The sequence below is a fragment of the Haliotis cracherodii genome, unplaced genomic scaffold (genome assembly GCF_022045235.1).
Source record: "Haliotis cracherodii isolate W230 unplaced genomic scaffold, xgHalCrac1.p SCAF_35, whole genome shotgun sequence".
NCBI lineage: Eukaryota > Metazoa > Mollusca > Gastropoda > Lepetellida > Haliotidae > Haliotis > Haliotis cracherodii.
The window spans coordinates 1,584,972-1,598,214 of NW_027266292.1; the positions used below are offsets into that span (position 1 = coordinate 1,584,972).

The window sequence follows — 13,243 nt, forward strand, 5'->3', positions numbered from 1 at the left end:
CCACCCGATGCCGTTAGTCGCTCTTTCGACAAGCATAGTCGCCTCTTACAACCAGCATGGGTTGCTGAAGACCAATTCTTCCCCGGGTCTTCACGCGTCTGACACATGGTTTTGTTTTGTTTGTTTGTTGTTTAACGCCGCACTCAGCAATATTCCAGCTATATGACGACGGTCTGTAAATAATCGAGTCTGGACCAGACAGTCCAGTGATTGATATCATGAGCATCGATCTACGCAATAGGGATGCGATGACATGTATCAACCAAGTCAGCGAGCCTGACCACCCGATCCCATCAGTCGCCTCTTACGACAAGCATAGTCGCCTTTTAGAGCAAGCATGGGTTGTTGAAGACCTTTTCTACCCCGGAATCTTCACGGGTCTCTGACACATGGTACCCATGTGCGGATAGAAACCGGGGCAATCTCATTAAATCAGATCTTAGTTCTCGCTACCGCTAATCAAAGATCTGAAGACATCCCATTCTGAGTCACGTCAGAACGAGCTTTCATCCGACCAATCAATGCGTCGCTTACCAGATTATGAAAGTGACAGTCGGAATGTGATTTCTAATCATGCAATCTCGAAAACTTTAACATGGGGTATTCCGAACGATAGTTACGGGTCTAACGACTGAATCCTTACAATCTAGACCGTCTATTAGTAATTCCAGAATGTTGTTTTGTTCAGTTTTCAAATTTATAATCGAGAATTTGTCAAAATATGCTTCGAAGCGTAGTCGCCAATTTGAAATTTGTGCCGTAAAGCACGAGAAAGCTGCCTTCTAATTGGTCATTCCATTGATCGGTCAAAGTTCGCTTAAGGTCGGTCTGACGTGACCCGTAGTGGGATGTCCTCAGATCTTTGTTTAGCGGTAGCGAGAACTGAGATCTGATTTTAATGAGATTGGAAACCGGGGCTTCGGCGTCATAAGCGAACGATGTAACCACTAGGCTACCCGACCGCCCCTAAACCCTTTTGGAAAGTGTGATAGCCATGTTCAGGTAACCTTTTATCTTCAAAGAACAAGAGAGGGATGTTGTTTCTGAAAAGCTCAGTACGTTAAAACTCCCACTTACTCATTACACATACAATTTTTTTACAAATCTTTGACAGAAGTTTAATTTAAGATAAAGCTTGACACGTGACATATACATTTTCGTCTTAATGAGCGTTTATCTTGAAACAGACCATAGCGCAGTTGCGTGAAATCGTGTAAGGTCAAATGAAACAAAAGCTGTTCGCGGACCTTGCGAGCTGATCGTGCGTTGTAGGTCGTCGAGAAGACAATAGCCTCCAGGTGTTGCACATGTACTTGTATACCTGTTGTGTGGAGAACATGGATATTACAGAATGTGTACAATATACAGAAGTGTAAGATCTATGGAAAGTGACTCCTCTTATCCGGACTTCATATGCCCAGAATATATGTTACAAAATCTTAGCCTGGATAAATGAGTGAGTTGGGTTTAACGCCGCATTTGACAATATTCCAGTTATATCGCGGCCTGTCAGCTTAATGTGGGAGGAAAGCCCGAAGTGATGCAGGTCTCAGACGTTTACCACTTCGGTGAAACCCACGAGCACGGGTATGGTGCTGACAAACCTGGAAACATAATCGGGGCGAACCGGGATTCGAACTCACAATCATAGGTTTCTGGCGTGCCCAACGGACGCAACTCTTAGACGACTGGGCCACCCGTGCCTTAGCCTGGATAAACTTCAAATCAAATGTAATTGTCAGATCATTAGAAGTTGCACATATTTTAGGTATTTGATCAATATATCAAACGATATCTATCTCAACTCATACACGCACAGAAGTCTTAAATCAAATAAACACGTGATGTTTATATCAGGACAAAGCCCAAATTTGGCCTGCGTGAATTTTGTGTCAACCTCACAGTAACCTTGTTTTGAAGAAGTGTGGAACCCTACTGTTATCTTGTATCGAAGCAATGTGGAACCCCACTGTTATCTTGTATTGAAGTAATGTGGAACCTCACTGTTACCTTGTATCGAAGGAATGTGGAACCCCACTGTTATCTTGTATCGAAGCAATGTGGAACCCCACTGTTATCTTGTATTGAAGCAATGTGGAACCCCACTGTAACCTTGTATTGAAGTAATGTGAAACCTCACTGTTACCTTGTATTGAAGCAATGTGGAACCCCACTGTTACCTTGTATTGAAGCAATGTGGAACCCCACTGTTACCATGTATTGAAGCAATGTGGAACCCCACTGTAACCTTGTATTGAAGCAATGTGGAACCCCACTGTTACCATGTATTGAAGCAATGTGGAACCCCACTGTTACCATGTATTGAAGCAATGTGGAACCCCACTGTAACCTTGTATTGAAGCAATGTGGAACCCCACTGTTACCTTGTATTAAAGCAATGTGGAACCTCATTGTTACCTTGTATTGAAGCAATGTGGAACCCCACTGTTACCTTGTATTGAAGCAATGTGGAACCCCACTGTTACCATGTATTGAAGCAATGTGGAACCCCACTGTAACCTTGTATTGAAGCAATGTGGAACCCCACTGTTACCTTGTATTGAAGCAATGTGGAACCTCATTGTTACCTTGTATTGAAGCAATGTGGAACCCCACTGTTATCTTGTATTGAAGCAATGTGGAACCCCACTGTAACCTTGTATTGAAGTAATGTGAAACCTCACTGTTACCTAGTATTGAAGCAATGTGGAACCCCACTGTTACCTTGTATTGACGCAATGTGGAACCCCACTGTTACCTTGTATTGAAGCAGTGACGAACACCACTGTTATCTTGTATTGAAGCAATGTGGAACCCCACTGTGACCATGTATTGAAGCAATGTGGAACCTCATTGTTACCATGTACTGAAGCAATGTGGAACCCCACTGTTACCATGTATTGAAGCAATGTGGAACCCCACTGTTATCTTGTATCGAAGCAATGTGGAACCCCACTGTTATCTTGTATCGAAGCAGTGTGGAACCCCACTGTTATCTTGTATCGAAGCAGTGTGGAACCCCACTGTTATCTTGTATCGAAGCAGTGTGGAAACCCCACTGTTACCTTCTATTGAAGCAATGTCGAGGACAGATGTCATTGGCCTGGGCGCTTGTTTGTTTCCCTCTCGTTTTCATCAGGCCGTGTTGTGATTGGTTGGAAACATGTCAAAGCGGCCGTTTCCTTGGTGTTCACGCCACACTCAGCAATGTTCCCGCGTTGTGACGTCGGTCTGTGAATAATCCAGACTGGACCCGACAATCCAGTAATTGCCATCATGAGTATGGATCTAAGCAAATGTGGTACGATGACATTCATCAACCAGCGAACCTGACCACCCGATACTGTTTGTCGCCTCTCACGACAAGTATGGGTTGCTGAAGACAAACTCTAACCCGGATCTTCACGGGGATCTAAGCTGCCCGAATGCATTAACGGGTAATGGAGGGATGTGTTGAGTATACAAAGTCTGAAGCATTGACATGCTTTTATGTCGATTTCTATAGGAGACGCATGTTGGTGGTGCAGATTTACCTAATGTACAGCGAATGGCGAGTGACCTCTGAATTGCCGTTTCTGTAAATGCGGTTTGCAGCTGAGCAGGTAATAATCATAATAAGTGCATTTATAATGCGCCAGATTCCATTCACCAAGTGGAGCGCTACACTATTATTACCCCGGTCAATGGATCCGTGAGCACTCGATTTTTATTCTCAGCTCCAAGGGGAGTATACAACTTGGAATGATGACGTGAAATTCAGTTTAACGTCGCGTCCAAGATTATTGCACTTATATAGCAACGGGCATGCACGTGTGTGTGTGTGTGTGTGTGTGTGTGTGTGTGTGTGTGTGGCTGCTTGTACTAGTCCGGACTGATGCCGATTTATAGAACTAGCCCACTGAGATACCATGCCACAGTTTAACATAATATATACTAACAGTATACTGACTCCGAGCCGACCAGTTCTTGTTTTAGCCCCTTAATGTCGAGCGCCAGACAGGCTAACAAAAAGTATTAATTTTAAGTACCATAAAAACAATATTTCTTTCGGTAACAAACGGCCGTCATGTTGTTCAACATTATGCGGGAGTATCGGCCACTTTGCCGTTTACTGTGAAATCATGCACAGCCACTACTCCATTGCCGCCAAAGATGTAGACTGGTTGCCATTCGTTCCGGGAAGGGGGGCACGGGTGGCCCAGTCGTCTAAGGCGCCGCGATTCGCTGTTCAGAGTTGTGTCCCTTGGGCACGCCAGAAACCTATGATTGTGGGTTCGAATCCCGGTTCGCCCCGATTATGTTTCTAGGTTTGTCAGCACCATACCCGTGCTCGTGGGTTTCACCGAAGTGGTAAACGTCTGAGACCTGCATCACTTCGGGCTTTCCTCCCACATTAAGCCGACACGCCGCGATATAACTGGAATAATGTTAAAAGCGGCGTTAAACAAAACTCACTCACTCGTTCCTGGAAGGCAGACACACTCCTGCGCAGTGGTGACGCACCACTGTCACAGACTAATTTGCATATCACGTAAACGGACTTTTCTCTTCTTTGTAAACGAACGCGCTGATTCTGAAATCAGGACAGATTAACCCAATGCAAGTATTTGGGGGCGCTTTACACATTGTTTTGCTGAATCAAATCGATATGCTACTACAACTGCGACGGTGTGGTGCATGAAAATATATCTTTACACCACACTCCGGCGCAGAGGTGACTCAGCATAACACCACTGCCACAGGCCTATTTGCATATCATTTGATCTGACTTTCCTCTTGTTTGTAAACAAACGCGCTTTTTCAGAAATCAGTATAGAACGGACTAATGCAAGTATTTGGGGGCGCTTTACATATTGTTTTGCATTATTATATGGGTATGCTACTACAACTGCCGACCGCAAGGAACTCTGGGTAGGAGAGTGATCTTTATACATCAAAGTGACCAGGGCCATTTTGCACAAAGCGATCTTAGCGTATCTAAGACTATCGTAAGCCTATGTTAAAGTACGGGAGTTATCATCTTAGCGCTAAGATCGCTTTGTGCAAGTGGGCCCGTATCGCTAGCTCTCCGAAAGGGCTTCGATGACAACACGTGGAGCCGTACAACCAATGTAAACATAGGATAACTGCGCAAATGGAAAAACGTTTTACGATATTTCCTCAATGAAAGTTACCCATTCTATTACATATGTTTATCTAGATGTGTAGACTTGTCAAAAATGAAACTGATCAAAAACATATGCAATATCTTATGGCGCTGGTCTGTGGCAGAGGTACTGTGCTGGCCGGAAGGAACTCTGGGTAGGAGAGTTGAAGTCAGAGTAAGAGCAGCGACACCAAGCGGAGGATCCGTGAACCAGTCTATCCAAGATGGTATGAAGGTAACGGAATATACCGAGTGAAACAGAATGCCGATTGAAGCGATCGCGCTCAATTATGACGTCATAAAATGGGCGTCGTTCTACATAATGGTTCATGACGTCACCATGTTATGACGACATTCACTTTGTGATGAATATTGCTATGGTGACGTCAACACATGCTCCGTAGTCGTAATAACGGCAAGGCGTATTTATGCTGTCTGAACACAGTGACATTGCACAAGGAATTGTCCCTGCGTTTCAACATAGTAGGATATTTCGTCGCTACATCAATCTTCTCAAATTTCAAATTCATCGCCTAAAGAATCAAAAGCCTCGGAAATCACCAGGTCAGAGGAGAAACATTTTTCCAAGAACGAATGTTCAGTTGGTGTTCATTGCATCTGGTATTTTGGAGATTGCAGGTACATTGACCATCATTATGGAAGGTTTAGATGAGGCTCAGAAAGCGTCCCTGCTGAACGGTGAGTATTATACCGGATACCTGTCAGCCATATTTGTTTTATGCTTGTAAAGAAGCGACGCCTGACTGCGTGGCTGAAACATAACATTGGCCTCATAACATTATGTACAAAAATAGGAAATACCAGCTCAAAATAATCAGGGGAAATAATCCTGCTTGCTTGTATGGTTTTATACGATTAAACCTCGAAATTGGATATCAAAGCAATTCATAAACATCGAAAATCACACATCAACATCGTAAATCTACTGGAAAATTGTCAATATTACATCATATTGCAGATAGAACACATGTCCGAATTTTCCAAATTACCTTAGTGGGACGTTACAACATGTTATGGGTTGTTATTTTGTTGTTTAAAACCGCAATCTGCAATATTCCAGCTATATATATGACGGCGATATGTAAACAATCGACCAGACAATCCAGTGATTAACACCATGAGCATCGATCCACGCAATTGGGATACGATGACATGTATTAACTAAGTCAGAGAGCCTGACCACCCGATCCCGTTAGTCGCCTCTTACGGCAAACATGGGTTGCTGAAGACATTTTCTATTCTATTTTCTTGGGGTCCATTCCCCTATGTCGCCTATCACCTCATGAAACAGTCGATTTTGCAGAGATTGAAGTGAAGCTGGGCAAGATCTCGGACAACCTTCAACAACATGAACACATCGCAATGCTCCCAAATCTCGACCGCAAGGTGGCGATGCTGAACGCTGAACAGAAGGAGTTCCTCGACATGCTGTCTGCATTCCCAATGAACCTGGTGAGACGGCAAAATATGAATTACTCGCAGTTGTATTGCTTGTAAATTATTGTATTATTAGTGTTATTGGTCTCTGTGTTTTTTGTTGTTTTACAAATAGGTATGCCTGAGTTTTTGGTGTTCTGTTCGATATCCTTATATACGAGGGTTAAATGATAAGGTCTGGGTACAAATAGCAGGAATCGCGTGATTGTGAAATCTTTTTGTGTGGATAATATATGATGTCATGGAGGTATATCCATAAAAAAATACTTGAGTCAACTAAGCTAGGTGGGTTTTTTTAAATAATAATGTTCAACTTCAAGATAAGTTTTGCTACTGAAAGAAAGAGACATGTCAACATGGCTAGATACGGAAGGATGGTTCATTTTGTCAGAATTAACATTTTTATACGTATTCCTCTACGTAATATTTCAACGAAAAGAGGTGATAAAATCTCGTGGTATTCTTTCTTATTTTCACTTAAATGTAAAACGAGTTGAGTTGGTCCCCGAAATGGTAAAAAGTTTTCTTTTTTTCTTTCTTCTCATTTCAGGTAATTTATGTCAATGGGTCTCGCAAATGAACAAAAATTATAGAAGGCCCACTGTTGGTTATTTACAGGCCGCCGTAAAACGCCGTATCGCTTGACAGCTGGGTAGACTAGTGGTTAAGTGTTAGGTTTGTCATGTTGGTGTTGGTGATTCTTCTCACCACACGGTAGAATGTGTCGGGTTGTCATCAGTATAAGCAATGTCACATGATCAGACACGTGATGTCTTTCGTCATTTATGTCCCGCCCACATACACGAAGTCGACACCACGAGAGTACGGCTTTACTTTCTATCGTAAAACTCTCGTCCCCCTTAGGGGCGGAGTAATAGACCATACTTTTCACGTCCTGCTCATTTTTGGGGTCCTTTTTGCACAAAAATGCCTCCTAACGGATTTCGGCACGCTAGCGCGTGCGCGCTTATATATAAGCGAAGCTCCCGAAGGCAGCGGTTTTCTTACGGAAACACCCCAAGTGGGTACCCAAATACTGCAGTTGACCCGAATGTGTCAATCCAATTATTAGTGGCCCCTGAAGAGTTCAAGAAACAGGCGTGTTACTCACGCATTACATCAGAACTAACACTGTTTCCACGTATTGACAGGAAACCCAGGCGACTGTCGTAGCTTTAAGACAGAAAATGGACGATATTATAAGCACAAGCCGAGAGAGTGGGAGTATTCAAGGGGAGTTAACCCTCGTCAGCCAGATGAAAGAGTTGCTGGCCTTGCTACAGATGATAACTGTTAATCTGTCGGAGGCGTACGTGAATAGCAGTGAGCGGTAAGTGAGTGAGTGAGTGAGTGGTGTAAAGCCTCTTCGAAAAGAAGATCACGGTTTGTCAACTTTATTTGGGAGAAAAGTTATGCAGATTTTATGGCATCTCGTCATTGCTGGGGTCGTCTGGCCGAGATAATTACATATTCATGATCGTGGATTCGAATAACAGATTATCTGATTATGATTCTTGGTTTTTCGTGCTCTTGGGTTTCACAAGTATGGTTATTCGAATCCACGATCATGAATATGTAAATATCTCGGTCAGCACCTTGGTCGGGAAACCCGTTATTGATTCATATCATGAGCAACGATCCAACGTCCCCCCGTTCCAAAAAGATGTCGAAGTGCTACGACTGTCGTAAGTCTATGACAAAATTTGTGAGTTGCGGTCACCTTATGGCTACGATCGTTTTGTGAGACGGGGCCCGTGCCGTCGGAGTACGAGGACACATGCTCACGTGTCAGTAAAAAATATCCACTCGATCCCAATGCGTGATAAAAACATGAGGTACCAGGGTCAGAGTGTTTAAGCATTCGTAATCGTCCGACTTTATATATCGTTTTGTATTTTTGTCTCCACATTGTGATAGTCGTATCACCGGGCACACAGCATCGCGATTTACAGCGTGAGAAAAAAACTTAATACTTGTAGCCTCCCCCTTCTTGCCGAGGGCGATGACGCACTGTGGCGACGTCTCGTGGCGATACCAGACGACCCCAGCAATGAGGAGATGTCTCTGCAGCAGATTCACGAGGAGTTGATGGTTGGAGTCACAGGATCAAGAAGCGGCCTCGTTACGTCCAGCGAAGCTAGTGAAGATATTAACACAGAAGGTACGATAGTTGTCAGTCATCAGTTCACTTCGGACCTGTGTATTGGTAGAGTCAATAGACAGGTGGTCACATGGGCGGATACAGCTTTTTTGAAAAGAGGGGGTGCACAATTAAGATCTATTTATTGTCTTTGGTGGTAATTTATATAGAAATAAAGATTTTTTTCGAAATAAAAGGGGGGGGGGGGGGGGGGGGGGGCACCCCCGCACCCCCCATTCAGTATCTGCCCATGGGCCATGTCAGTCAAAGATAAAGATCCGGTTTATCTTTTTTTCATCTACTCTGCTCCATGTAGACCCCAATAAGCAATACTGCAGCCGTATCTTGGCGGTTTTGAAACAATCAATTCGGGGCCAGAAAAATCAATGGCCGGTGGCTTGAGCAACGAACACGCAGTCGCGGTATGATGACACATTATCTGCCAGTTTACACATTGTGACCAACGAATCTCAATTTTAGTCTTACAATACCCGATCAACGTTTAGTCGGCTCTGACGACGAGCATAGAAAGCACGAAAGTACTTGTTATTTGTGAGTGAGTGAGTGAGTTCGGTTTAACGCCGCTTTTAACAGTAATCCAGTTGTATGTGGGAGGAGAGCCCGAAGTGATGCAGGTCTCAGACGTTTACCACTTCGGTGAACCCACGAGCACGGGTATGGTGCTGAGTCAATAGCTGAAAAAACTTGAAACATAATCGGGGCGAACCGGGATTCGAACCCACAATCATAGGTTTCTGGCGTGCCCATGGGACGCAACTCTGCACAGCGAATCGCGGCGCCTTAGACGACTGGGCCACCCGTGCCCCCCTGTAATTTGTGAGATACCCACCATTCCATATTCAGTCACTGGTTCAAAACACGCAATATTTTTTTCTGTGCAAGGTGAGGCCGGAAAAAAATCTCATCAATTAAGCTTGTCAAGCGGACAAACCTTTTTCAAAAATATACCAGGTCCACACAACCTCAAAAGATAAAAATGGTCGCTTCGTCAGAGGGGACTAAATAGGGTGGTTAGTGTTGGACAGCGTATCATTGTTCCCCCGAAAACGTTGCTCAGTCTTTGTCACTGGTTTGGCTGGTCCAGGCTCGGTTATGTTCTGGCCACCGTGATATGCCTGGAATAATGCTGTGGCGTTGAACGACATTCAGCCACTCATACATTAACTTTTAAAACTGCCGAGATGTAACCAACGACCAACGACCAACGACCTTGGGTAGTATAGGTCTTCAGCAACCCATGCTTGTCGTAACGTGCGACTTTGCTTGTCGAAAGAGGCGACTAACGGGTTCGGGTGGTCAGGCTCGTTGACTTGGTTGATGCATGTCATCGATCCCAATTGCGTGGATCGATGCTCATGATATCAATCACTGGATTGTCTGGTCCAGACTCGATTATTTACAGACCGCCGTCATATAGCTGGAATATTGCTGAGTGCGGCGTTAAACAACAAACAAACAAACAACGATGTAAGCAACACCGAATAATTTCTGTGTTTCCAGATGTGAAAATCGGACGGAATCGATCTCGAAACCGCCAGAAGAGAAAGGGCAGGAGGAATGTGTCTAGTGTGGACATCCCAGCAACGGCCCCCACTGACCGGGGATCTGACCATGACTCCACCCAGCCACTCGACCTGTCTGTAGCCAATGGCAGGAGCAGGTCCTGTGAGGAGGACTCGGAGTTGACGCCAGTTCCTCATTATCAGTTCCCCAAGAGGCCTCGATCTGACTCGCCCATGCCACGCGGAGGATCTTTCGGGTCAGGACTGGACCATGGCTACTCGTACGCAGTTGCCTACTCGCCTACAAAAGACGTAAGTTCTACGTCTGCGTCATGTTCAGCGTGTGATGTACCCAAGATGGGAGATGGGATGACAAGCGACATGAAGCTCCAGAGCTGTGTAAGTGAAAATGGCACAGAGTATTCCGAATCGCTCTCGTCAATGAGGAGCTGTGCTGGTATTGACTCACCCGTTGGAAGCCAAATCCGAGTCACCTCATCAACTGACACCGAAGGCTATGCGCATCAGTCCTTCCAAACCGAGGAGTCAGAGCTTGGCACTGATATCTCCCCACTCCAATGTTTGTTCCCGGCATATGCCAAGCCTTTCGTAAACTCTAACGTGGACCCTGGGGTTAATGCGTCGCAAGAAGTTGACTCTGCAATAGTTCCTGACATCAGCCAGTCGATTATCAGCAATATTTCAGTTCAAACGAGTCACTACGCCTCTCCCGCAGACAGCTTTGAATATGCTTCCCCCGACTCCGTGAATGACCGCAGCTTCTCGAATGTTTTTGAGGGCATCCACATCACACCATCTGACAAGTCCGTCCACAGCTTCACCTCCACCTTCTCCGACAACTACTCCCACCTCGACAGAAACACCATACGGGTTTATAAAGGAGTGTACAGAGGCATCGGCCTGGGGCGCAATGTCCAGAACACCTCCGACCAGATCGTGACCGGGGACCTCGATGAACAATCTTTCCTGACCAGGTCGTTCATGCTGGATGACATACCAAACCCGCAACCAGAGCAATCTTTCTTGAGCTTTGCCTCCTCTGAAGACACAAGCAGATGTTTTGAAGATCTTGAAAGAGTGTGTGCAGAAGATATGTCGTGTGAAGACACTAAACGATCTGAATCTCTAGGAGGGGGTGTCGAAACTGTTGGGATTCTAGGATTTTCTGACAAGCAGGTGCCGCCAGTGGAAGGACGTGAACCCTTGACAGATTCAATGACTGGGGTTGTCGAATTGGATGTTATTGCAGCGCCCGAGCTATCCATGACGAATATCTTGATCCTGTTATTCGTGTTAGTTTTGGTGGTAGGGGTCGGCATTTACTTGAAAGGAACCGGGCTGACTGCACTGCTCCAGTATTACACATGGTTGGAGATCCTCTACAAGAATATTGATGTGACTAAAATGGGCGAGACCTTATTCTGAAGGAGGATAGCCACAAAATGTACCCGATCGTTGTACCATGAACTGCATAATCACGTATCTGAACAAATGGGCTTCTTCCAACGATGCGATCTTAGTAATCCGCCTTTTGAAATTCCATGACAAGAGTGAAAACTGAGGAAGGTCTTTGCGCCAAGGGCCACGTTCCACAAAGCGATCGTAGCATGTTGAAGTTACGATCAGCTCAGCGCTACGATCGCTTTGTGGAATGGGGCCCTGGTCCTTATGGCAGCGGCGCTCGATATAGCTTCGTTTTATATCAGTATCGTACGCATTCATTTCTGCTTCATGTAGAACCAAAATCACTCTGATGGTGACCTTCCACATATTGCTTTGTGAAGATTGAGACTTAAATAAAATGAGAACTCAATTCATATTTACGATGTAACGTAACGTAATCACGCCTGGGGAAATTTAACATCATATCTTGAATTGAGCCTTTAGTCTCTTGATTCCAAGGTAGAGTCAGGGTATGACAAGAGCCGGCTAATGAATAATGTCAACTGTTATACACAAGACCAGGAACATTCGTATGGTGGGTCGTTGGTCCATTATGCTATCAATCCCTAGTTTGCCTGGTCGAAATTCGATTATTTCAATTTTATAAAGCGGTAAAATAGTTGGAATGGTTCTGAATAAACATTCATTCAATGCAAGACTCACTGGATTGCCTGGTCCAAACACGATGGGAGTATTGCTGGATGCGGCGTTAGGCAACAAACACTTACTTGTTGTAATCAAATTGAGTGGCGGTTGCTTCCTGTGGAGAAGGACATGCTTGCCCTTTTCGCGCACTCTTTGTGTCATTTCATAATATTCCTGTCCTTTTCATCAAAATTATGTCTTTCACGCCCAAGGGAAAGTTTGGGTAGATAATCAGTTAAACTCTTGCGTTGACGTTTTGAATTTAACCACTAGGCTACCCGGCCGCCCTTTTTGGGATGAAACGGACCGACGTTTACGACAGGACCAGAACCAGCCAATAACGCTAGTTCAGTTGCGCCAATCATCTGGTGTTCAATGTGCCACTGCTGCTTCGCCTTTTTCGGAGGAAATGGGGATCACATCCGATATTGACATTTTGTTTGTTACACCACCTTTGTCTTAGGGCGTGTCTCCTGTTTGGGTTTTGTCAAAGAATTTCTTATGATAAAACATTGATCAGACGAATGACCAAATATCATGTTATTTTCAGTAACAACATTTATACTACTTTTTATGAAGCAGTTACTTTTTATCCGCTAATATACATTATTAATCAATATACGATAGCTACGCGAGATAAATTGCCAAAAAACAATGAAGAACGAGGCGAGGTTTATTTAACGATAAAACATTGTTCTATCATTTCTAGAGATTCGAACGTAAACCTCGATGTCGTCAATTGGACGACCTATTTTGAGAGGGTAGCCAGTCGAGACGTTCCACTTAGATGTTGCTAGGCAACATAGATAAACCCTATGGCCATCGTTCACAATCTGCAATCTTAGAAACGGTACAGACAATGGCCCG

The 13,243-nt window shown here is 44.5% G+C and overlaps 1 protein-coding gene across 1 annotated transcript; it reads left to right on the forward strand.

Annotated features, from left to right (window-relative positions):
• Positions 1–5,574: 5,574 nt before the first annotated feature.
• Positions 5,575–11,713, forward strand: LOC139477749 (uncharacterized). Its single transcript, XM_071260155.1, has 5 exons — positions 5,575–5,845; positions 6,471–6,619; positions 7,756–7,934; positions 8,584–8,765; positions 10,266–11,713. The coding sequence occupies exons 1-5, from the start codon at positions 5,575–5,577 to the stop codon at positions 11,711–11,713; spliced, it is 2,229 nt and encodes a 742-aa protein (XP_071116256.1).
• The last annotated feature ends 1,530 nt before the right edge of the window (positions 11,714–13,243 follow it).

Bases quoted from the DNA above. Each gene is read 5' to 3' on its own strand.
- LOC139477749 (XM_071260155.1), top strand. From the start codon at position 5,575: ATGCTGTCTGAACACAGTGACATTGCACAAGGAATTGTCCCTGCGTTT. The intron at 6,620-7,755 runs GTGAGACGGCAA...ACGTATTGACAG, and splicing joins CTGCATTCCCAATGAACCTG to GAAACCCAGGCGACTGTCGT. The intron at 7,935-8,583 runs GTAAGTGAGTGA...TAATACTTGTAG, and splicing joins TACGTGAATAGCAGTGAGCG to CCTCCCCCTTCTTGCCGAGG.